The sequence below is a fragment of the Thalassophryne amazonica genome, chromosome 4, assembly GCF_902500255.1.
Source record: "Thalassophryne amazonica chromosome 4, fThaAma1.1, whole genome shotgun sequence".
Lineage (NCBI taxonomy): Eukaryota > Metazoa > Chordata > Actinopteri > Batrachoidiformes > Batrachoididae > Thalassophryne > Thalassophryne amazonica.
The window spans coordinates 114,316,157-114,343,429 of record NC_047106.1 but is presented as its reverse complement, the minus strand read 5'-3'; the positions used below and the strand labels follow the sequence as shown (position 1 = coordinate 114,343,429).

General features: G+C 40.7%; 1 protein-coding gene across 1 annotated transcript in view; it reads left to right on the top strand.

The window, feature by feature from the left end:
• Nucleotides 1–1,126: 1,126 nt before the first annotated feature.
• The window catches only part of cog6 (component of oligomeric golgi complex 6), a 119,701-nt gene continuing 93,554 nt past the window's right edge, over nucleotides 1,127–27,273 (top strand). Inside the window, 4 exon segments of the mRNA XM_034168443.1 lie at nucleotides 1,127–1,341; nucleotides 7,404–7,547; nucleotides 12,064–12,135; nucleotides 15,532–15,590. Coding sequence (XP_034024334.1) covers nucleotides 1,207–1,341; nucleotides 7,404–7,547; nucleotides 12,064–12,135; nucleotides 15,532–15,590 — 410 coding nt within the window. The 5' untranslated portion in view covers nucleotides 1,127–1,206.

The following is a 27,273-nucleotide window of genomic DNA, read 5'->3' as shown; positions in this document are numbered from 1 at the left end:
TGCAATTTATTCTTGCAAGACAGAAGGTATATAGTGCGTGAGTGAACGTGGTGTGCGTGTGTGACCCCCATCCACCCTTCCAGATCAGCCTACAACATCCTACTCAAAGCCAACCAACTACTTCTATCACGAAGGGCCGACCACCAAAACAACACAAAGACAGACAAGAATGAAAGACAAGTGGTAAAGGCAATAGCTGTGAAGTGAGACACCGAGGAGACGAGGCCCCAACCATACAACATACCAGGACAAACAACCACACATGAAAAAGTAGTGACAGCAACAGTCTGTTGTCTAATTAGTGACTTTGTCAAATTAAAGCACCTGTGTAGAGCAGAATGCAGAAAAGGCAAGAAGGTGTGTGTGTGTGTGTGTGTGTACGTGCATATGTGTGTGTCCGTGCTTGCCTGCGTGCATGCAATTTTGATCATGCACAAACTGCCGTTTGGTATGCTTATGTATTTTGGGTCAAGGATGAACACTGCCAAAACAGACATTGATATTTACATTCTGGGCTCACACTTGCCATTCCAGGAAGGGGCGGTAAATCATCTATATATTAAAAGTGTGAGTTTGTGCTTGCTTTTGCTTAGTATGTTCAATGTAACTACATAATATAATTGTAAATGTGCGACACAAGAAAGTGAAAACACTTATTTCCATTATGGTCAATTTAAAAATCAAATGTCAAAACAGAAGTAAAAATAAAATAATAATAATGATGATGATGATAATAACAGTGTGTATATGATAACAAGAACCTAAACAATTTCTAAATACATTAAGACATTGAATAAACATGAAAAAATTACATAATTAACAGGAAATGAAAGGGTTGAGTTGTTCTCCTAAAAACTGTTGAGGTCTAAGGTCGAAGGTTCCAATTCCAACTCATTATGGAAACTCTGTACATTACCTCCCCTGATAAAAATGTTAGCTACATATTTTATAAACACTACCAATGAACATGTTAGTATAGATATATAGTCCTTATCCAGAGGACCACAATGGAAATATACTTTAGTGTGCTATGGTCGGTATGTTTGCTTTATATATTTTCTGTACATGTACTCTTATTGCCAAATAAAGCTAATCTCATCTAGTCTCACGCGGAACGCTGGTTGGTGTTTGTGCGTCCGACCGGACTGTTATTTGAGACGGACCAAAACAGTTTCCTGACAGTTGACGTGGAGCAGGTTGTGAATAATGGCTAGTACTCGAGCAGAAAATTCAAACGACAGCCCCGCTGCTGTCCAAAATGCAACTGTGCCTTCTCAAGCCAATAACCCGTTGTCAAGGAAGCTTAATAAAATCTTAGAAACGAGGCTTGACAACGATAAGGTGAGACTTTAACAGCTCCTTGCTAGCTAGTTAGCATGGGCCATACTAAATAGTCTCTAAACCAGCGGTTCTTGTGTGATATTTGGGCAAAGAGATTTCAAATCTCGCAACACTACGAAGAGGTCGTCGCTCTTTGAGAAGTCAGTAACTGAGAAATACATTGAGACGCTCTGATCAGGTTGCGCTTTAAGCGCTGCACACAGACAACAGCATTAACATCGCAACATAAAACTGTATATTGTGCCTAAAACGCTTGTGGTTTTAGACGTTGTTATTGTGTTTGTTTTATGTAAATATGCGAGAAGTTGAGGTTGTTTCTCCGTTATTTTTAGTGGGATTTACTCTGTGATCGCTTCCTGTTCATGTCGTTCTGGGGGAAAGAGAAGTTTGCTCTTTAACGTCCTGATTATTGTCCTTTACAGCACTGTTTGTCCAGTTTGTTATAGCATTATATATAAAATGTCTGAAATTTGGCTTGCGTTTATTAAATTCCACGCAGGTTAAATGTAGCAGACACAGATTATTTGGAATATTTGTTTTGGGGAGTTTTCAGGGTCTCATGCATGCAGTCTCTTATTAACGAGATGAAAAGCATAAAAAAAATTACATTTTGGTAGTATAATGTTCATTTGCAATTGCCATCATGTGTTTTCTATGTGACTGACATCACATTTCCCATGATCCTCCTCGATTCGCTTGTGGCTGCCATCTTTGATGTATACAGTTGCATGCCGACAAGGCTCAGTGGCGGGTGCGTGTCGTTATTCTAAGATTTATTGTGAATTAAGTAGCAATGACAAGGCCAGATATCGAGAAAAGATCACAGAGTGTGGGGGAATTGATCCCGACAGCAATGTCCCAATAACCCTGTGAACTTTGACTACGGCAGCCTCGGCTCCAGCTACGCAAGTCTGGGTCGAGCTTCGGGTCTTGTCAGGGTGACTTCTGGAAGCAGTGCAGAAGGTCTGGGTGGTCAAAGAGGAGTCTGACGGGCTGCAGATCAGTATTAAAGGGGGCCGCGAGAACCACATGCCCATCCTCATCTCCTTTACGGGACTCGCTGCCAAACAGAGCCGAGCTCTGCGAGTCGGGGACACAATCCTGTCTGTCAACGGGAACGACCTCCACGAGGCGACACACGACCTGGCGGTGCAGTCGCTGAAGAATGCTGGCAGAGAGGTGACGCTGGAGGTGAAGAATATTCGGGACATTTCTCCATTGTTTGAGAAGCCATCTATGGTGGCTGATCTGCCATGGGACAGCATTCGCCCACAGTCGCTGAACTACAGTGGCAGCAAGAACTCTGGCTCACCCAAACACGGCAGCTCCTTGTCCTCTTCAAAAGACAGCATACACCAAACCATATTGCGGTTTGCTCAACGGTTGGCACCACCTTGTTGTACATCAAAGATGGCGGACACTAGCGAATCAGAGAGGATCATGGGAAATCTGTGACGTCAGTGCAAGCCACCTATTTAGACTGCAGTGACTCTCTGGCGTGCAAGGGATATCTCAGTAGGGTGAATATCATAAACTGAGTGCACTACAACACATTAATGACAATTTAGACTTTATGTTTATTGCTGTGAACCAACATGGATGTGGTCAGAGATGTGAGTAAAATCTGCACTTAGCACTTTTGCGAGGGTAGTGTTGATTTTTTTTTTTTTTTTTTGCTGAAAATGTTTCATTTTGCTTGAACAATAAAACCGTTTTCAGGCGTATTTTCTGTTTACAGGTATTACAGCTGTTTAATGAAAAATAGATTTGAGGATAAACAGGCCTGTTGTGTCCAGGTGTGATGATTAATCAAACTGTTAGACTCTGTATTTCCAGAGATAATTTTTCTCAAAATACAAATATGAAATATAATAATTAATAGTAAAAACTAATAATGATTTTTTTTAAGTAGATAAAATAAACCACAATTATTAAACAGCGGGTTTGGAATAGAGCTGCATTTCACAGTTAGTTTAATAATTATCTAATCTGTTACATGTACAAAATATATCTTTTGTTTATGTTATGTTTCAGATTAATTGTATAATCTAGCAACTATCAGGTCTGCGATTATGGATTGGTGCTGCACATTGCAGTGTCTGGCACACTATGGCGGCAGCCACCCAGGTAGACAAAAGGTCTATTTCCACCTCTCTGCCATAGCCAGGTGAAATGTGGCCATTCCACTGGCCTTTTCTAGTTTCTAGTTGCTCAACACTGATGCATGTGTGTGCTGAATCATAACAATATTGTAGCGCCACGTGACCAAAATGTTGTATCTGATGCTCCCTTACCATGCAAGTGATACTCATCATCAGTGTTTTCCTGAGTTACCATGTGTTTGACACAAAATAATTCCAGTGGTACTCAAGCATCCTCAGAAGAGACCTGGTTGTAAAGAACATAGGTCACTGATTAGTGCCAAAATTTCACAGCTATACAGTGAAACAGGAAACACCAGCACCTTAAAGATGTGGTCCTTTGTTCTCCTGTAAATGTATCAGCATTACGACACACCTGTCCAGCGACTTCAATGCCAAGGTGTCTCTCAGTCTGAAAGGCTGAAGGCCAAGAGACTTTAAAATCACTGCTGAGATAAGTGCATGTCTCTAAAGGTTTGACACACACTTCACTTCATAATACATGTCTGGTAGCCAAGTCCAAGATGTAATTTTAAAAATTCACTTTAAATTTGAGCCAGACTATTGCAGACCCAGGCATTCCATCTCTTCGCCCTTTTAAGTGTTGTAGTTAGGTTATCGATTGATTTTGGAAATCACAGCATCATACACAAAGTCAAGGCTCTCAATATCATATTCTGTGTTATTCAATAAGGCAGCACAGTGTCTTAATGGACAGCGGTGTTGCTTCACAACAAGAAGGTCATGGGATCATATCCCACCTGTGGCCTTTCTGTGCGAAGTTTGCATGCCATGCTTGCGTGGGTTCCCACCGATTGCTCCTGCTTCCTCCTCCATCCAAACACATGCAGGTTACGTGAACTGGAAACTTTAAACTGACTGTAGGTGTGCTTGCCGGTGTGAATGTGTTTGTCTGTCCATTTGTGGCCCTGCCATAGACTGGTGTCCTGCCCAGGGTATACCCTGCTTCACTCCCAATGACTGCTGAGATGAGCTCTAGCCCCCCCGTGACCCTTAATTGGAGTGAGCAGGTATAGAATATAGAGAATATATGTATGGTATTCAATAACTAGAAGCACTCAGAGAGTGCAAACCTCCGCCAAGGCCATGGGGTTACTGACGCCATAACATCTACACGCCGTGGAATCATTGCACCTAAAAAAGTCTAACAATGATGTTTGCTCAGTAGTAAAAAAAAGTTTCATCTGCTGTGACTGGATAGCATGTATCCTTAGTGCTTGGCATCACAGTTTATTGCAACTTGCACCTTTCCCAGAAGCTACTGTCATCTGAGCACTGATATTGATATTGCATGTGCTTATAGACAAAAACAAATTAGAGACAAAATTCAATTTATTATTCAACTAAACTGCAAATATATGAATTTTTGAACATTTATGAAACACTTCTCTAAACAAGGCCATAGGGTCACTGACCCTAAATAGATTCCCTCCTTGGCACAGTGATCTATTTCTTTTTGTCTCTTTCTCTAAAATTGTATATAATAATCATTAGATTATTAATATATAAACAAAAATAAATTTAAGAAATATTACAATTTTTTCAAATTTAATCACTTGTTCCTCTTGTCATTTCCAACCACTCCACAAAATTTCAACAAAAATAAATGTAAGAAATATCACAATTTGAAAACAAATGCACCCGAACGTGATGACAGCTGCAACTGCTTAATGCTAACTTTTAACATTGAAAATGGCAGACATGCTAACGCGTTAGCATTGTGATCCAGATCACCACTAAAATTTAATCACTTATTCCTCTTGTCATTTCCAACCACTCCACAAAATATCATCAAAATCTGTTCAAAACTTTTTGAGTTATCCTGCTGACAGATAGACAAACAAACAAACGTGACCGAAAACATAGCCTCCTTGGCAGAGGTAATGAGTTACCAAAAGTGATGATGGTATCTTCTGAACATTGGGAAATTATCTATCATGCCAAATGTTTCAGAAAAAAATTGTCAGTTATTTCAATGTTAGCAATGATGAGCCTCACCAGGGACTGAATGAAATGATGATAAATTATGTATAAATGCAGTAGTTAAAGTACAGATTTTTTTTTAACACTCATGACAGTGTGGTGGTAGGGTGGGAGCACTCACCTTGCTGCAGACTTCAGCCTCCAAAATGTTGGTGTTAATCTTTTAATGAGACCATAATCCTTTTTCATGCATCTGCTTCCTGATACCACAGCGTCATGTGCCTGGCACAATGCAGTTTAAAGGGAAGGTCAGCCACTCTGGTTGATGTCTTATATGGGCTAAAACAAACTCCCAAGAACAATGAACACACTAAACACAACCAGTTTGCACACAGCACCAGCACTTCCTGCCGATTAACTTGCAAACTGAGTTAAAACAAGTTTAATGTAGTTTAAAACTACTTCAAATACTATTTGGTCTCTAAAAAGTTATTAGTTATCAATACTGATTTTTGAAACCCATTCAAAGTGCTTAAAAGTATTGTAAAATCTGTTTCAGTGCAGTTTAAAACCATTCTATCCTGTTTGATGAAGTCAAACTGAATAAAACCATTCATTCATTCTTTCATCTTCTACCGCTTAGTCCAATTAAGGGTCGCGGGGGGCTGGAACCTATCCCAGCAGTCATAGAGCGTGAGGCGGGGTACACCCAGGACAGGACGCCAGTCTGTCGCAGGGCCACAAACAGACAAACAAGCACAGACACACCCACACACACACCTACGGACAATTTTTTTTTTTAAAGATTCCAATTCACCTAACCCGCATGTCTTGGATGTGGGAGGAAACCGGAGCACCCGGAGGTAACCCACACAAACACAGGGAGAACATGCAAACTCCACACAGAAGGGCCACGGGAATTGAACCCACGACCTTCTCGCTGTGAGGCAACAGTGCTAACCACTAATCCACCGTGCTGCTGAATAAAACCATTTTCTCAAATTTGAAAATTTTCACACATGAAAGGAGGGCTTTGTTTTTTACAACATAAATTATAAATTATTCTCATAAATTATAATTAATTTACCCATTCTCCAAATTATATCAGTGATGTAATTCTGACTTCTGGTTTTCTAACTGATTAATGGATTATTTCATCTTATTTTAGAATAATTTCAGGCTTATTTTGCAATGTGTTAACAATTAATGATTGAATGAAAGAACCAAAACATCTGGCTAATAACTGAATATTGAAGTTATTATTATGAAGTTATTATTTTTAGTATCTGTTGAAGGGTCGAGTGCAGAAGCAGTTTTTGTGGATGCACGGTCATGGTCAGATGTTTTATGTACACATGAATGTCATGGCAATATTGGGCTCTCAATGATTTCATTGAAATGTTCTTTTTGTGGGTTAGAGTGATTGTATAAGAGGAAAAAAAATGTTGCACATGTTTCAGTTTATGTTGAGCATTCTGATTTAAAACAGGGTCAACATTATGTCATTCTACCACAGAAATAGAACAGTCCCTGCAGGTAAAACTCACTTTGTCGGGTCTTTCTACCAACTCTCAATACTTGGGACATGTTTATTGCAGCTGTTTATTTAAATGCTAATTTTACTGCTATCTTTTTTACATGTCTTTATTGGTGTGCTACAGCTGTGTGTGTTATAGTTTTATTTTGTGAGGTAACCTTGACTGTGTGTTGAAAGACATCCGGAAATAAGATTTAGTATTCTTCTTATTACTCGACTGCTTTAGGAAAATTACATTATGACCGAAACGCCACAGGCATAAATGAGTGGAACTGGTTGGTATGCCTTTGGTTTCTGTCCGATTCTCATTTCTTATCACAAAACACACGCACCAAAGGATTTATGGTTTTATTCTGGCAATTGTTTGTGGGGAAAAGTAATACAAAGTTGTCAATTCATCCTGAGCAGATAATGTAATAATATCCTGGATGTTGTTTCAGGAGATGCTGGAGGCTCTGAAGGCACTGTCTGTGTTTTTTACTGAGAACAGTCTCCGGACCAGGAGGAATCTTCGTGGTGACATTGAGAGACGAAGCCTAGTGATCAATGAGGAGTTTGCATGCATTTTCAAAGATGTAATAGAGGTAAAGATGTGAAAAACTCCTTCTGTTTAAAAAAAATTGCGTTTACTGTTTCAGATTTCACAACAATCAGACACTCCCTTTAGATTAATAACAGGCTTTGCATCAAGTACAGTACAGTCCTAATTAGAGATATTACGAATAAAACACATCAGGTCTGATTACTAAGATTTCATATAATGAGTGGCAATTTGTGTGTGGTTTCCAAACTTTTGCATGTTGGGTTGGTGAACGTTTTGCAGGGGGTTTACTAAGAATTGCAGACATGGCAGCAGGTGGTAACACCATGAAGACAGTAGTATGTAAATGATGACTTTGCTTGTGTTAATGACTGTAAGTGCAAAATGAATTTCAACCAGCCACTTGTGCCTTGTGGTCAGTTATGCATGAACATTTGCCAGATAACTAAGTATCTTCATGTAAAGTAAGTCCCTTCGGCTGCTCCTTTGTTTGCACTCGGGGTCGCCACAGCAAATCCAAGGTGGATCTGCATGTTGAATTGGCATAGGTTTTACGCCGGATGCCCTTCCTGACGCAACTCCGCATTACATGGAGAAATGTGGCAGGGGTGGGATTTGAACCCAGAACCTTCTGCACTGAAACCAAGCACATTAACCACTTGGCCTGCTAACTAAGTATCTTCACGTACTGGCAATAAAAAAAAACAAAAAAAAAAAACAACAACCAAAGAAAAACAAAGATATGCTATTTCAAACTTTTCATTTATGCCAAATCAACATGTATGTCTGGTGACCCGTTGTGAAAGGAAGAAGACCAAACAACTTACTAATTATTGCTCCATTAATGCTATTTAAGGAATCTTGTGATTAATTAAGCGCTTTATCTATGAAACATGTTTTTTCTTGTGGAAAACTGCTGAGAGCCCGCCCATAGATACTTTATCTCAGTGGTTTCAGTGTTGTTTTCACTTGGGTGGGTGGAGGCTGCATGTGGGATTTGTTTCTTTGGCAATAATAAATGGCTAACAGTTAGCTTATTCTCAAGGTTGATGCTACATCAGTTCGGCAAAGTGGCCAATCTTAAGGCAAGAATTTGTGGTTCCGTGACTGTCCGCTCGGTGAAAACACACTCAGTCTGTATCCTATTCTGTTGACATCAGCCGTTTTTTAATGTCTCTAACTTGCTTCCATCAGCCAGCTGACAGCTATCATTGCCTGGAACGATGAGATTTATACACCAAGCTGACCTGAAATGAACCATTGTACATTAAATTGACGTTATTGACGAGTCTGACCTATTTTAAAAGCGACCAAATTACATGTATTTGTATTGAGTTTGGTGATGTTTTCACAGAGAAAACCCGCCCCTCGAGGTTAAATGCCCGGATGGCCGACCTTGAGAATGTGGTGCTTGTACAGTGATTAAACATGCTCACCCTCAGCAAGAACCAAGCATCTATCCAAATTAGTTTTTTGTGGTTTTCAATGTTAAATTTAAATGGCCACCTAATCTGTAATCTGGATCAAATCCAGATCAAGCTTTGTCAGACAATTAAAACATACCGTCCTACATAACGCTGTCAAATATGAAATAAATTTGATCTTTTTTGACAGAGGTATGAATTTTTGAAAATTTGTTGAATGTTAAAGATAGTGATTTTTCCTGGCTTTGACCTTTGACATATGACTTTGAAAAATGAATCAGTTCTTGCCTGTCAGGATATGAATCTTCAGTAAAAATTCTGTAATGATATATGAAGAATTGTGGGCTCCAGGCTGTTCACAAACAGACAGACAAACAAACGGGGGTGAAAGCATAACCTCCTCCAACTTTGTTGGTGGAGGTAACAAACTCAGGTATGTCATTTGACTGTGTTTCCACAAAAACTCGTTGAATTAATTTTGATACCCTTGTGAATCATGCTCCTCGAATAATTGGTGGCAGTAATGCACACACACTGCTTGCCAAGTTCCAGTAAACTCCACAAAACAATGGCTGTTTGACATGAGAAAAGGAACAGTGAAACATTTGTAGATGAAGAAAACGGTGAGAGAACATTGATGAAACATTGAAGGGTAAAAGGGTGTGTCCTCTGTTAAGATGACAGCTTTTTTACACGGAGGAGAGTAGATATGTGTTGGTAGGACTGAACATTTGGGATTTGCAGTGTTTTCCTGCAAAGACGTTGTTGAATAGAAAGGTACAGACAAGTTCAAATTAAATTATTGTAACAAATGGTTGGAAGCGAAGGCTTGGATGTTTGACTTGAGATGTCACAAGAACTGGTCTTTTGGTATCAAGTAGGGCTGTCACGATTACGTCGACTATCAAAATAGTCTGCAACTAATTTCATAATCAGTGTAATCATTAATTTTTAAGCTTTGTTTTTCTCTAAAAACTGCTGCTGTATCTTCACTGCCTTTCTGTCCACTTGATGCACATGTAGTAGTGGTAGTCCGGATCAGCAATATCATGGCTTGCCGGCAACGAAGCTCAAAAGTTCGGGAGCATTTTAACCAAATTAAAGAGGAAAAACGTGCAATGCAAAATTTGCAAGGCAGAACTTGCCTTCCACAGCAGTGCAATAGCGATGCAAGAGCATCTGAGAAGGAAACACATTGTGACTGATTCTGACAAAGAGAGACAGTCGTCTCTTTAAGCTAATTGCCTAGTTAGCCAGTAACATTAACGTCTATAGTGAGCTACTTAGCTGGAAATATTAACATTAACGATGAGGATTTCATTAGCCTTAGCACACACATGTGTTTCCTGTAATGTTATAACAGTGATGCCATGTTTGAATAGGAAATGTGACAAGGCCAGTATTTTATAATGCTACGTAACAGTGCTAAATAAATACCTTCCTCTTCAATGAACGACTTTGTTACCAAGTAAAAGTTGAATGAACTATCATCTTAATTGTCTTTATTTTTAGTTAGCACATACCTTAAACACTTCATGCTTGAAACTGATTGTTATTTAAGAACAGCTGTATGCTGGCACGATAAGCCGCGATTTACGTATGATCCGATTAGTCGACTAATCGCAAAAATAATCGGTGGCTAGTCGATATCAAAATAATCGTTTGTGGCAGCCCTATTATCAAGTCGATACTAAAATTCTAAAAATGTGACGATACAAGTTTTCTACTCTGTTAATAGTATTGTCAGTATCGAGGATGCATTTTTAAGCATGTAAAAACTTCTGGTACTGCAAAAACGGGCTTTAACAATCACAGAAGTGGACATTAGTTGATTGCAAATCCAATCCACTTTATTTATATAGCACATTTAACAACAAAAATGTTCCAAAGTGCTGCACATACAATAGAATCACGATAGATAAAACCCCAGTAGTCAAAAATTAAAAATAAGAAAATTAACAATAAAATTAACTAAAATGTGCAAGATAAATAAATAAATACATACAGCATACAAAAGATAAAACCAATAAAATCTACCAAAATAAAAACAAAACCAATAAAACACAACTCACTCATTGTTAAAAACCAGAGAATAAAAGTGGGTCTTCAGACGAGACTTAAAACACTCCACTGTGGGGGCTGTTCGGACATGGAGGGGCAGAGCGTTCCAAAGTCTGGGGCCAGCCACAGAGAAAGCCCTGTCCCCCCTGGTTTTAAGTCTCGTCTTGGGTACCACGAGCTGGAAATGGCCCTCAGACCTCAGAGCACGCGCTGGAGAGTAAATTTGTAGGAGGTCAGTGATGTATTGAGGGGCCATTCCATTCAAAGCTTTAAAAACAAACAATAAAATCTTAAAATCAATTCTAAAATTAATAGGAAGCCAGTGCAAAGATGCAAGAATTGGGGTTATGTGATCACGCTTCCAGGCTCCTGTTAAAAGTCACGCTGCAGCGTTCTGGACTAACTACAAACGGGAAAGAGCCCGTTGGCTAATGCTGAAATAAAGTGCGTTACAGTAGTCCAGACGACTTGAAATAAAAGAGTGCACAACTTGTTCAAAAAGGTTGAAAGATAAAAACAGTTTTACCTTTGATAAAAGACGAAGATGATAAAAGCACGATTTCAAAACACCATTGATTTGTTTATCAAATTTAAAATCGCTGTCTATCGTGACGCCAAGGCTGGTGACCTTGGGACGTACAAAATCCTTAAGAGGTCCCAAGTCAATGAGGGTACTTCCAAACAACATAACCTCTGTCTTGTCCTCATTAAGTTTAAAAAAATGTGTTATGAAGCATTGCTTTGTTTGCGTTGAATTGGGGGCAGTTCGCCGTGATGCAATGTTATTGTTGGTAAAAAACTAACCAAAAGAAAACATCACAGAGCGTTGTTGGGTATAAAAAAATTAAATGGTGTCTGTCATAAAAGTCATTTGGTGTATCATCCGCTCAAAGCTTCATCATTTTGGAAGAGTCAAACTAAAGTCTTGTTCTTATCTGCTTTGTTATGTGTCACCACAGCAGCTGATCATCATACTGACATCTACTGGTCTAATAAATTGTAGCCCAATACTAATATTAAAACTCATTTTTGTTTTGGCTTTTCCAGGAAGTAATGGTTTTGGTTTCTTGACAGGAACTTGAAAGTGTTCACGAGGATGTTCAGGCAATGAGTATGTGCTGTGAAGAAATGACGAGTAGATTAAAGGTACTGTATGTCTCATTGGCACATTGCTTGAGAATAAGCCTCTGTGGATGACAATGTGGTACCACTTTGTATCAACACTGTAACAAAAGTAAAGATGAATATGTTTGTCAAAATACAGTGTGATTTAAATAATTAGCCTCCTCACACTTGTGATATATATATATATATATATATATATATATATATATATATATATATATATATATATATATATATATATATATATATATATATATATATATATATATATATATATATATATATGTGTACAACCCCTGGCAAAAAATTATGGAATCACTGGCCTCGGAGGACATTCATTCAGTTGTTTAATTTTGTAGAAAAAGCAGATCATAGACATGACACAAAACTAAAGTCATTTCAAATGGCAACTTTCTGGCTTTAAGAAACACTATAAGAAATCAAGAAAAAAAAATTATGGCAGTCAGTAACGGTTACTTTTTTAGACCAAGCAGAGGGAAAAAAATATGGACTCACTCAATTCTGAGGAAAAAATGATGGAATCATGAAAAACAAAAGAACGCTCCAACACATCACTAGTATTTTGTTGCACCACCTCTGGCTTTTATAACAGCTTGCAGTCTCTGAGGCATGGACTTAATGAGTGACAAACAGTACTCTTCATCAATCTGCCTCCAACTTTCTCTGATTGCTGTTGCCAGATCAGCTTTGCAGGTTGGAGCCTTGTCATGGACCATTTTCTTCAACTTCCACCAAAGATTTTCAATTGGATTAAGATCCGGACTATTTGCAGGCCATGACATTGACCCTATGTGTCTTTTTGCAAGGAATGTTTTCACAGTTTTTGCTCTATGGCAAGATGCATTATCATCTTGAAAAATGATTTCATCATCCCCAAGCATCCTTTCAGTTGATGGGATAAGAAAAGTGTCCAAAATATCAACGTAAACTTGAGCATTTATTGATGATGTAATGACAGCCATCTCCCCAGTGCCTTTACCTGACATGCAGCCCCATATCATCAATGACTCTGGAAATTTACATGTTCTCTTCAGGCAGTCATCTTTATAAATCTCATTGGAACGGCACCAAACAAAAGTTCCAGCATCATCACCTTGCTCAATGCAGATTCGAGATTCATCACTGAATATGACTTTCTTCCAGTCATCCACAGTCCACGATTGGTTTTCCTTAGCCCATTGTAACCTTGTTTTTTCTGTTTAGGTGTTAATGATGGCTTTCGTTTAGCTTTTCTGTATGTAAATCCCATTTCCTTTAGGCGGTTTCTTACAGTTCGGTCACAGACGTTGACTCCAGTTTCCTCCCATTCGTTCCTCATTTGTTTTGTTGTGCATTTTAGATTTTTGAGACATATTGCTTTAAGTTTTCTGTCTTGATGCTTTGATGTCTTCCTTGGTCTACCAGTGTGTTTGCCTTTAACAACCTTCCCATGTTGTTTGTATTTGGTCCAGAGTTTAGACACAGCTGACTGTGAACAACCAACATCTTTTGCAACATTGCGTGATGATTTACCCTCTTTTAAGAGTTTGATAATCCTCTCTTTGTTTCAATTGACATCTCTCGTGTTGGAGCCATGATTCATGTCAGTCCACTTGGTGCAACAGCTCTCCAAGGTGTGATCACTCCTTTTTAGATGCAGATTAACGAGCAGATCTGATTTGATGCAGGTGTTAATTTTGGGGATGAAAATTTACAGGGTGATTCCATAATTTATTCCTCAGAATTGAGTGAGTCCGTATTTTTTTCCCTCTGCTTGGTCTAAAAAAGTACCCATTACTGACTGCCACAATTTTTTTTTTTCCTGATTTCTTATAGTGTTTCTTAAAGCCAGAAAGTTGCCATTTGAAATGACTTTAGTTTTGTCTATGATCTGCTTTTTTTCTACAAAATTAAACAACTGAATGAACATCCTCCGAGGCCGGTGATTCCATAATTTTTGCCAGGGGTTGTATATGTGTATACGAGGTCTGTTAGAAAAGTATTGGACCTTTTTATTTTTTGCAAAAACCTGATGGAGTTGAATCACGTGTGCTTGCATGAGCAAACCTTGAACCTTCGTGCGCATGCGTGAACTTTTTCACGCCTGTTGATTGCATTGTTTTCTGGTAAGCAGCCTTTGTGTGAGGACATGTGCAGTGCGCTCGACAGATTTTCATTTCAAGGAAAAAGACGGAACGACTGGAGCAGCGCCGCATCAAATTTTGCCAGAAACTGGACGACAGCCAGGTGGAAACCATTCGGATGATTCAGACGGCTTTCGGTGATTTTTCAGTCGTGTGACTATCCGAGAAATTGTGGAAGAGGTGGGCATGTCACAGCATGTCCTGTGAGACTTCAACACGGAGGCGCTTTTGCTCCGCCGTTAGCAGCAGCATGAATTTCGCCGCCACTCTTTTCATGACCAAATCTTCTGTCACAGTGGAATGTACCGAAAAAGTGCTGATGTCCACCTCTTCCGCAATTTCTCGGACAGTCACACGAAGGTCCCGCATCACTACAGCGTTCACTTTGGAAATTATCTGGTCATTTCAGCATGTTGATGGCCGACCGGAGCATGGCACGCTCTCCACCGTTGTGCGGACGTCTTTAAACCGGTTGTACCGCTCCTTAATCTGTGTGATGCCCAAAGCATTGTCACCGAAAGCCGTCTGAATCTTCCCAATGGTTTCCACCTGGCTGTCGCCCAGTTTCTGGCAAAATTTGATACGGCGCTGCTCCAGTCGTTCTGTCTTTTTCCTTGAAATGAAAATCCACCGAGCGAACTACACATGTCCTCACACAAAGGCTGCTTACCAGAAAATGATGCAATCGACAGGCGTGAAAAAGTTCACGCATGTGCACGAAGGTTCAAGGTTTGCTCATGCAAGCACACGTGATTCAAATCCATCAGGTTTTTGCAAAAAATAAAAAGGTCCGATACTTTTCTAACAGACCTCGTATATATAGTGTGTGTGTGTGTGTGTGTGTGTGTGTGGTGTGTGTGTGTGTGTGTGTGTGTGTGTGTGTGTGTGTGTGTGTGTGTGTGTGTGTGTGTGTGTGTGTGTGTGTATATATATATATATATATATATATATATATATATATATATATATATATATATATATATATATATATATATGTATATATATGTGTGTATATATATATGTATATATATGTGTGTATATATATATGTATATATATATGTTGCTCTTCATGATGCGTTTTTGGACAGATGCAACTAATACTCTGGTACAATTTATAACCTGGAAAATTTATCACAAAGGTTTTACGACAGACATGCAAAAACAACTAGTCTGACAGAGGGCATCATTATGTGAGCTTACTTGTTGTAGATACCTTGTTTTTTGTGTGTGTCTTTTATGGCTGTAAATAATGAGTCTAGTTTTTCTTCAACAGGCTGCCAAGGAACAAACTCAAGATTTGATTGTAAAAACCAACAAGCTGCAAGGAGAAAAGTGAGTTGATTCTTAAGTGGTAACTTGGAAAATCTTGTCTGAAATATTCTCAGATGTAAGGCTATAATCTTGACAGCCTGTTAACGTATTTTGGGTTTTAATTAACTTAAGCTGAAAAATGACTTTGCTATATGTAGCAAGTCTCCACAACTGTGCTATTTGAGCTCACTGATTTAACTGACAGTTTATGATAATATATTATGCTTGTTGTGATTCCTCCCCTGCTTCACAGACAGTAATCATTGTTGCCTTTTGTTGCAAGTACAACATTGTCTTGTCAAACATTTATAATAGAGTTGTTGGGAGAAAAAAATCCTTGCAACCCCATACAACACAACTTGTCAAACTACAAGTACAAAAATAGTCCAAAAATGATACGGTACATGAAATTATTGCATAGAATAAACTGCATTTTGAAGATGCCTTTTCATCCATCAGATGCATGAATCACTCTGCAAGGAAGCCTCGTATTCACCCATTCATAGGCACACCCACACACTGATGACAACATACCAAGTAAGGCGTTCAGCTGCACACAAAGAGCATTTGGGAGATTAAGGACCTTGCTCAGGGCAGAAAAGTTAGCATACTTTAAATTTTAATTGTCCACCAGGGTGGAAACTTGGCTTGGTTTTGCCAGAATACAACATAAGAAAACAATCAGGTAGTAAGATCGCATTACATAATAAAAAGCAGTTCATTTCTCGTGGCTTAAATTTTAATATTCACTTTGTAGAGTTAAGTACAATGATGTCACTGAGTTGTAAATGACTCATGGATGAAGGATTTCTTCATCAGTATGTTTTAGTTGCCACTTGCCAGAGGAACTCAAAAGGACATTCTTGGGTTTAAAGGCATTAAGCCACCTACCACAATCATCAGCATGACAGTAGTTAAAACTTATTTCCTGACATAAAACATCCCTGGTGTGTCAGGAACCCTGGATATGTCTGTTCAGACGACACAGGAGACTCATCGTCTGTTTTAGACAAATTTCACAGCATATGCACGTGTCTGTATGTGTTGGTTAGACTTGGACATAGATCTTGCGTTGGACTCACAGTTTCAACATCGTCACACAATCTTGGACGGAAAATATTTCAGCATCCCGTTCATGGTAGAAAATGTAGTTTCATTTTCTTGGAGGTGTGGAGAGCTTGTGGTGTGTTGGAAAATTTTTGCTCTCACTAATCATGAGGAGGAGAAAAGTTAAAAGAGATGTACAGCATTGTGGTACTGATATTTGGCTGTATGTACTGCTTGAGATCCACATGTGATCCGTCAACCTGTCATACATTCAAAAACACATACAGAGCCACGGACTATTTTCTGAGCAACAAAATAGGTCACTTTTTACGTGCATTCATGCTTGAGTTAGACACCGTAAAACTCCACAGACGGTTGTATTTACACAAGATTAATATAACCTGAGAAAGAACAATCTTCCTGCTCCCAGTGTCAAACAGAATTTGTGACCTCTGCAAAATATCTGATGAGGCCTAATTCATTCATTCATTTTCTGATGCTTGTCTGGGTTGCAGTGGCAGCAGATCAAGCAGCTTGCCCCACACTTCCCTATCATTGGCCAAGCCCTGTAACTCTTACAAGGAGATCCTGAAGGGTTCCCAAGCCAGCGGGGAAATATCCCTCGAGTGTGTCCTGGGACTTTCCTAGTGCTTCCTCCCAGCTCAATGTGCCTGGAAGGACCTCCCTAGAGAGATAACCAGGGGGCATCCTCTCCAGATGCCTGAACCACATCAGCTATCTCCTTTCAATGTGAAGAAGCAGCGGCTCTACTCAGAGTCCCTCCCAGATAGTTGAGCTTCTCACTCTGTCCAGGAGAATAAGCCCAGATACCCAACAGAGAAATCTCATTTTCACCTTAGTAGAAGAAGAAAAATGTTTGACTGACTTACATCTACATGAAAAAAAATGCTTAAAGTGGCAGGGGGTTAGGAGGGCTGTAATTAGGGTGGTCTGGGGAGTGGAGCCCCTCCAGAAGTTGAAAGGTTTTAGCCATGCTAATGCTCCCCTGAAGCATTTGCTAAAAAAAAAAGTCTGAAGGTCCTAAATGACATGGTGAGATGCTGAACGAGCGATAGATGGATATTAATTTATGACAGTTATTGGAACCTGTTGAATATAGGTTGAAGAGGATTTGCAAATCATTGTATTGTATTTTTTTTACATTTCACACAACATCCCAACTTCATTGGAATTGGGGTTGTCGATCTGGTGGACCTCACCTCCACGCAGAGCCTCGGCTCTAGAACCACTCTCCTTGATAGGGGTTGTCCCTTATTCTTCTCTGGAGTTGCCCAGGGTGTGATGCGCTGGATGGGTGTGGGGATACTCACAAGTCCCTGGCTGAGCGCCGCTATGTTGGAGTTTACCCTGGTAGATGAGAGGGTCACCTTCCTCTGCCTTCGGGTAGCAGGGGGTGAGGGGAAACTCTGACTGTTGTTTGTGCGTATCCACCGAACAGCAGTTTGGAATATTCGGCCTTGTTGGAGTTTCTGAATGGAGTCCTGTATGGGACTCCGGTGGGGGAGCTTCATTGTTCTGCTAGGGGACTTCAACGCACCCGTGGTCAATGACAGAGACACCTGGAGAGGTGTGATTGGTAGAAACGGCCTCCCCGATCTAAACCCGAATGGTCGTTTGTTATTGGACATCTGTGCTAGTCACAGACTGTCCATAACAAACACCATGTTCGAACATAAGGATACTCATAAGTGTACATTTTACCAGCGCACCCTAGGCCGAAGATCGATGATCGATTTTTGTGATCTTATCAATTTCAATTTCTATTTATTTTCATTTATATAGCGCCAAATCACAACAGAGTTGCCTCAAGGTGCTTCACACAGGTCAGGTCTAACCTTACTAACCCCCAGAGCAACAGTGGTAAGGAAAAACTCCCTCTGAGGAAGAAACCTCAAGTAGACCAGACTCAAAGGGGTGACCCTCTGCTTGGGCTATGCTACAGACATAAATTACAGAACAACTCACAGAATAATTCACGGACGAATATACAAGAAATGCTGTTGGTGCACAGGACAGGAGGGTCACCAACACAAATACAACTCCCATCTCTGGATGGAGCTGCACCTTAAACAGAGAGAAAAAACAGAATCAGGCATCAGAAAGACAAGAAATACTGTATAATTTGCCAGCATTAATCAACAAGAAAAACAGAAGAAATACTAAGGTGATCGCCGGCCACTAGCCCTAAGCTTCACTGAAAGACCCAGAATTTAGGTAAAGTTGAGGCCGCAGCATGCTCCGTTTCCTAATAAAATGAATTAAAAGAGTAAAAAGCATAAAACAAAACTGTACCAGTATGCTAGCCATACAAAAAGGAAAAGAAGTGCGTCTTAAGTCTGGACTTGAAAGTCTCCACAGAATCTGACTGTTTTATTGACGCATGGGGATCATTCCATAGAACAGGGGCATGATAAGAAAAAGCTCTGTGACGCGCAGACTTCTTATTCACCCTAGGGACACAACGTAGTCCTGCACCCTGAGAACGCAAAGCTTGGGTCGGTACATAAGATTTAATTAGGTCAGCTAGGTAGGGAGGTGCCAGTCCGTGAACAATTTTATAGATTAGTAGCAGAACCTTAAAATGTGATCTCACTGGGACAGGAAGCCAGTGAAGGGATGCCAAAATGGCTGTAATGTGGTCAAACTTTCTGCTTTGTGTCAAAAGTCTGGCTGCAGCATTTTGAACCAATTGGAGAGCCCTAATGCTAGACTGCGGTAAACCAGAAAATAGAACATTGTCTCAGCATCAGCCATAGACAGGATGGGACGAATCTTCGCTATATTTCGCAGCTGGAAGAAAGCAGTTCTCATAATATTTCTAATGTGGAGGCCAAAGGAACAACGTAGGATCAAAAATTACCCCAAGGTTCTGATCTGAGGCCGCATGTTCTGGATACTCGGGTGAAGAGAGGGGCAGAGCTGTCAACTGATCACCATCTGTTGGTGAGTTGGATCAGAGGATGGGGGAGGACTTTGGACAGACCTGGTAAGCCCAAACAGATAGTGCAGGTGAACTGAGAATGTTTAGAGGAGCCCACTGTTCGACAGATCTTCAACTCACACCTCCGGGGGAGCTTTTCTTGCATCCCTGTGGAGGTTGGGGCATTGAACCAGAATGGGCAATGTTCAAAGCTTCCAATTCTAAAGCTGCAGCGGGAAGCTGTGGCCTGAAGGTCTTAGGTGCCTCAAGGGACGGCAACCCTCAAACACCGTGGTGGACACTGGTGGTCAGGGAAACCGCCCGACTGAAGAAGGGGCCCTTCTGGGATATGTTATCTTGGAGGACTTAGGAGATAGTTGCAAGGTACCCACAGGCCCAAAGTGTAGCAGCCTCTGTTGTGGGGGAGGCAAAGCAGCGAGTGTGGGAGGAGTTGAGAGCAACCATGGAGAAGGACTGTCGGTCAGCACCAAGGTGCTTCTGGCAGACTGTGAGGCACCTCAGGAGGGTAAAATGGGGAACCATCCAAGCTGTCTGCAGTAAGGATGGGACTCTCTTGACCTCAACTGAGGATATAATCCGGCGCTGGAAGGAACACTTTGAGGAACTCCTGCATCAGACCAGTGCGCCCTCTATAGTAGGGGCAGGGCTGGATGCTGATGGAGGATTTCATCAATTTTCCTGGTGGACTCGTTTCTGGTGGGGGTTGGCCTCTGTCAGGGCTGCGCCTTGACACCCATCCTGTTTGTAATATTCGTGGACAGGATATCGAGGCGTAGTCTCTTGCTTGCCTCTACTGGTGGTTGGCTCTCACTGCGGTATTGTATCACTTCCTGTTCCGGAGCACAGCGGTGTTTTTCTGTATCTGTTAGCTGTTTAATCTGCGCAGTTAGATTGATCTAGTTATCTAGATTACGATTTGTTTCCCAGTGTAATCTTTACGTGCCTTAACTAAAGCACTCCTTCTGCTGAATCACCTCTAAATTATTTACACATTATTCACTTTGCATGTTTTTAGGAATCCGCTAGCTTAGCGTAGCTACTAGCTCTTAGCCGATTTAGCATGGCGGCTTCTCCTGTCTCTCCCGCACTTTTCTGCTTTGGGTGTGAAATGTTTAGTTATTCCTCGGCCTCCTTTAGCAGTAACGGTACTTGTAATAAGTGTAGCTTATTCGTAGCTTTGGAGGCCAGGCTGGGCGAATTGGAGACTTGGCTCCGCACCGTGGAAAATTCTACAGCTAGCCAGGCCCCTGTAGTCGGTGCGGACCAAGGTAGCTTAGCCGCCGTTAGTTACCCCCTGGCAGATCCCGAGCAGCCGGGAAAGCAGGCTGACTGGGTGACTGTGAGGAGGAAGCGTAGCCCTAAACAGAAGCCCCGTGTACACCGCCAACCCATTCACATCTCTAACCGTTTTTCCCCACTCGACGACACACCCGCCGAGGATCAAACTCTGGTTATTGGCGACTCTGTTTTGCGAAATGTGAAGTTAGCGACACCAGCAACCATAGTCAATTGTCTTCCAGGGGCCAGAGCAGGCGACATTGAAGGAAATTTGAAACTGCTGGCTAAGGCTAAGCGTAAATTTGGTAAGATTGTAATTCACGTCGGCAGTAATGACACCCGGTTACGCCAGTCGGAGGTCACTAAAATTAACATTAAATCGGTGTGTAACTTTGCAAAAACAATGTCGGACTCTGTAGTTTTCTCTGGGCCCCTCCCCAATCAGACCGGGAATGACATGTTTAGCCGCATGTTCTCCTTGAATTGCTGGCTGTCTGAGTGGTGTCCAAAATGAGGTGGGCTTCATAGATAATTGGCAAAGCTTCTGGGGAAAACCTGGTCTTGTTAGGAGAGACGGCATCCATCCCACTTTGGATGGAGCAGCTCTCATTTCTAGAAATCTGGCCAATTTTCTTAAATCCTCCAAACCGTGACTATCCAGGGTTGGGACCAGGAAGCAGAGTTGTAGTCTTACACACCTCTCTGCAGCTTCTCTCCCCCTGCCATCCCCTCATTACCCCATCCCCGTAGAGACGGTGCCTGCTCCCAGACTACCAATAACCAGCAAAAATCTATTTAAGCATAACAATTCAAAAAGAAAAAATAATATAGCACCTTCAACTGCACCACAGACTAAAACAGTTAAATGTGGTCTATTAAACATTAGGTCTCTCTCTTCTAAGTCCCTGTTGGTAAATGATATAATAATTGATCAACATATTGATTTATTCTGCCTTACAGAAACCTGGTTACAGCAGGATGAATATGTTAGTTTAAATGAGTCAACACCCCCGAGTCACACTAACTGTCAGAATGCTCGTAGCACGGGCCGAGGCGGAGGATTAGCAGCAATCTTCCATTCCAGCTTATTCATTAATCAAAAACCCAGACAGAGCTTTAATTCATTTGAAAGCTTGACTCTTAGTCTTGTCCATCCAAATTGGAAGTCCCAAAAAACCAGTTTTATTTGTTATTATCTATCGTCCACCTGGTCGTTACTGTGAGTTTCTCTGTGAATTTTCAGACCTTTTGTCTGACTTAGTGCTTAGCTCAGATAAGATAATTATAGTGGGCGATTTTAACATCCACACAGATGCTGAGAATGACAGCCTCAACACTGCATTTAATCTATTATTAGACTCTATTGGCTTTGCTCAAAAAGTAATGAGTCCACCCACCACTTTAATCATATCTTAGATCTTGTTCTGACTTATGGTATGGAAATAGAAGACTTAACAGTATTCCCTGAAAACTCCCTTCTGTCTGATCATTTCTTAATAACATTTACATTTACTCTGATGGACTACCCAGCAGTGGGGAATAAGTTTCATTACACTAGAAGTCTTTCAGAAAGCGCTGTAACTAGGTTTAAGGATATGATTCCTTCTTTATGTTCTCTAATGCAATATACCAACACAGTGCAGACTAGCTACCTAAACTCTGTAAGTGAGATAGAGTATCTCGTCAGTAGTTTTACATCCTCATTGAAGACAACTTTGGATGCTGTAGCTCGTCTAAAAAAGAGAGCTTTAAATCAGAAGTGCCTGACTCCGTGGTATAACTCACAAACTCGTAGCTTAAAGCAGATAACCCGTAAGTTGGAGAGGAAATGGCGTCTCACTAATTTAGAAGATCTTCACTTAGCCTGGAAAAAGTCTGTTGCTCTATAAAAAAGCCCTCCGTAAAGCTAGGACATCTTTCTACTCATCACTAATTGAAGAAAATAAGAACAACCCCAGGTTTCTTTTCAGCACTGTAGCCAGGCTGACAAAGAGTCAGAGCTCTATTGAGCTGAGTATTCCATTAACTTTAACTAGTAATGACTTCATGACTTTCTTTGCTAACAAAAGTTTAACTATTAGAGAAAAAATTACTCATAACCATCCCAAAGACGTATCGTTATCTTTGGCTGCTTTCAGTGATGCCGGTATTTGGTTAGACTCTTTCTCTCCGATTGTTCTGTCTGAGTTATTTTCATTAGTTACTTCATCCAAACCATCAACATGTTTATTAGACCCCATTCCTACCAGGCTGCTCAAGGAAGCCCTACCATTATTTAATGCTTTGATCTTAAATATGATCAATCTATCTTTGTTAGTTGGCTATGTACCACAGACTCTTAAGGTGGCAGTAATTAAACCATTACTTAAAAAGCCATCACTTGACCCAGCTATCTTAGCTAATTATAGGCCAATCTCCAACCTTCCTTTTCTCTCAAAAATTCTTGAAAGGGTAGTTGTAAAACAGCTAACTGATCATCTGCAGAGGAATGGTCTATTTGAAGAGTTTCAGTCAGGTTTTAGAATTCATCATAGTACAGAAACAGCATTAGTGAAGGTTACAAATGATCTTCTTATGGCCTCGGACAGTGGACTCATCTCTGTGCTTGTTCTGTTAGACCTCAGTGCTGCTTTTGATATTGTTGACCATAAAATGTTATTACAGAGATTAGAGCATGCCATAGGTATTAAAGGCACTGTGCTGCGGTGGTTTGAATCATATTTGTCTAATAGATTACAATTTGTTCATGTAATGGGGAATCTTCTTCACAGACTAAAGTTAATTATGGAGTTCCACAAGGTTCTGTGCTAGGACCAATTTTATTCACTTTATACATGCTTCCCTTAGGCAGTATTATTAGACGGTATTGCTTAAATTTTCATTGTTACGCAGATGATACCCAGCTTTATCTATCCATGAAGCCAGAGGACACACACCAATTAGGTAAACTGCAGGATTGTCTTACAGACATAAAGACATGGATGACCTCTAATTTCCTGCTTTTAAACTCAGATAAAACTGAAGTTATTGTACTTGGCCCCACAAATCTTAGAAACATGGTGTCTAACCAGATCCTTACTCTGGATGGCATTACCCTGACCTCTAGTAATACTGTGAGAAATCTTGGAGTCATTTTTTGATCAGGATATGTCATTCAAAGCGCATATTAAACAAATATGTAGGACTGCTTTTTTGCATTTACGCAATATCTCTAAAATCAGAAAGGTCTTGTCTCAGAGTGATGCTGAAAAACTAATTCATGCATTTATTTCCTCTAGGCTGGACTATTGTAATTCATTATTATCAGGTTGTCCTAAAAGTTCCCTAAAAAGCCTTCAGTTAATTCAAAATGCTGCAGCTAGAGTAATACGGGGACTAGAAGGAGAGAGCATATCTCACCCATATTGGCCTCTCTTCATTGGCTTCCTGTTAATTCTAGAATAGAATTTAAAATTCTTCTTCTTACTTATAAGGTTTTGAATAATCAGGTCCCATCTTATCTTAGGGACCTCGTAGTACCATATCACCCCAATAGAGCGCTTCGCTCTCAGACTGCAGGCTTACTTGTAGTTCCTAGGGTTTGTAAGAGTAGAATGGGAGGCAGAGCCTTCAGCTTTCAGGCTCCTCTCCTGTGGAACCAGCTCCCAATTCAGATCAGGGAGACAGACACCCTCTCTACTTTAAGATTAGGCTTAAAACTTTCCTTTTTGCTAAAGCTTATAGTTAGGGCTGGATCAGGTGACCCTGAACCATCCCTTAGTTATGCTGCTATAGATATAGACTGCTGGGGGTTCCCATGATGCACTGTTTCTTTCTCTTTTTGCTCTGTATGCACCACTCTGCATTTAATCATTAGTGATCGATCTCTGCTCCCCTCCACAGCATGTCTTTTTCCTGGTTCTCTCCCTCAGCCCCAACCAGTCCCAGCAGAAGACTGCCCCTCCCTGAGCCTGGTTCTGCTGGAGGTTCTTCCTGTAAAAGGGAGTTTTTCCTTCCCACTGTAGCCAAGTGCTTGCTCACAGGGGGTCGTTTTTGACCGTTGGGGTTTTACATAATTATTGTATGGCCTTGCCTTACAATATAAAGCGCCTTGGGGCAACTGTTTGTTGTGATTTGGCGCTATATAAAAAAATTGATTGATTGATTAGTCGGGGGAGGAGGGTTTCCAGTTTGGTGGCCTCAAGGTCTCATCGCTGCTTTTTGAAGATGATGCGGTCCTGTTGGCTTCATTGACTGGTGACCTCCAACACTCACAGGATCGGTTTGCAGCCGAGTGTGAAGCGGCTGGGATGAGGATCAACACCTCTAAATCTGAATCCGTGGTTCTCAGCAGGAAGCTGATGGATTGCCTACTACAGGTAGGGAATACGGTCTTGTCCCAAGTGAAGGAGTTCAAGTATCTCGGGGTCTTGTTCACGAGCGAGGGGAAAATAGTGCGTGAGATTGGCCGAAGAATCGGCACAGCAGAGGCGGTGTTGCATTCACTCTACCATATTGTTGGGATGAAAAGGGAGCTGGAGCTGGAGCTTGGAGTAGAGCCGCTGCTCCTTCGTGTTGAAAGGAGCCAGCTGAGGTGGTTCGGGCATCTGGTAAGGATGTCCCCTGGGTGCCTCCCAAGGTAGGTGTTCCAGGCACGTCCATCTAGGAGGAGACCTCAGGGAAGACCCAGGACTAGGTGGAGAGATTGGATCTCCACACTGGCCTGGGAGCACCTCAGGATCCCCTAGTCAGAGGTGGTCAATGTGGCATGGGAAAGGGAAGTCTAGGGTCCCCTGCTAGAGCTGTTGCCCCCACGACCAGATCCTGGATAAGTGGTTGAAGATGAGTGATGAGAGTGATCTCTTTACAGTAATGGGTGTGTTTGCATGAATTAACTTTCATATTCATTATGTTGTGGTCCTATGTATATAGATCTGGCTATGCTGTAAATATTGTTTCAGTTGTATTCCAATTTATATGCTGTTTTGTTGAATGCTGCTTCTAATTATTCTAATAACTATTTATTGATTTTGTGATGTGAAACACTTTGTGATATTTGTTTGAAAGTGCTAATTAGAATTATTATTGTCATAACCAGCCTTGCCAAAATTCTAAAAAGTTCAAGGCTAAATTTTTAGTCAGTCTTCATTGTCTGAAGTTCAAGGGATTTGGTGTGGGGTTCAAGAAACTACTGGGAACATTTTATTTTTGTTGAGAAGATTTGAGTTATTCACATGGTGAATTAATATTTTTCTTGCAGTTTCTTTTTGCGTAAGGACATCAATAGTCATCATTAATGGATATTTCTCCATTAATTTCTTCATGTCTTGAGTTGTTTGGCCTTTAGATACACATCAAAGTATTTTTTGTTTACACTGCATTTCTTCCTGATCTGTTACCACTGGAGTGCAGCATTTGTATCCAGTGAGAATTGCTCACTCCACACTTTGAGAGTCATTGCATATGCGCATATGCATGAGATATGTTGATTGAAAGAGCAAGGCAGGGAGCATGTGCTGGTGCCATTTGTTGCTGCATCCACCACACGAGGGAACTGCCCTGAGTTTTGTTTGGCAGTCACCCAGACAGACAACCAGTGCATCTGCACTTCTCAACAGTAGCCATCTATCTGTGGTAGCTAGGTAAAACATGGGCGTTCCCTTCGCCTTATTCAGTTCCTGGGACGCTCCACATTGAGTCACATGCATGCTGGATCATGTTGAGAGAAACGTGCCACATTATTAAAATGCCCAGGCTGACATTCCCTCATTACGAAAGTGATACTCCTCATCTGACGTCTCAGTAGCCATTTGTCATTCCAGTGGTACCCAAGGATTCTTTAATTAGATGTAGTGCCAAAGACATCCTGTCGTCACCTTAGGTCACTGATAAGGTTGAGTGTGAGATGACAGAATTATCAGTGGAATCCTTTAAGTCCATCTACATGCTGTACTGTGATTATTACCTTCACCAACAAGTTTGTGGGGGTTATGTTTTCACCACTGTTTGTTTTTGTCTGTTTGTTTGTGAACAGCCTGGAGCTCACAATTTTTCATATATCATTATGATATTTTTACTGAAGATTCATATCCTGATATGAATCTTAATTTATAAGGTCAGAGGTCAAACGTTAAAGTTGGGAAAAATCTTGGAAAATTGGAAAAATCCCTATCTTTATCATTGAATGAATTTTCAAAAGTTTGTTACTCTGATCACATTTCTGGTATATTTAAGAGTGTTATGTAGGATGGTATCCTTTATTGACTGACAAAGTTTGATCTGGATTTGGTCCATATTACAGTTTGTGTGGCCAATAAACCTAATATATATAAAATAAACCTAAAACTTAATAAATAAAATAATATAAATAAAAATAAACTTCTTCTCTGTCTTCATTGGCGGAGCAGAAACCAGCTTTAGAGGTGCATACCTTCACCC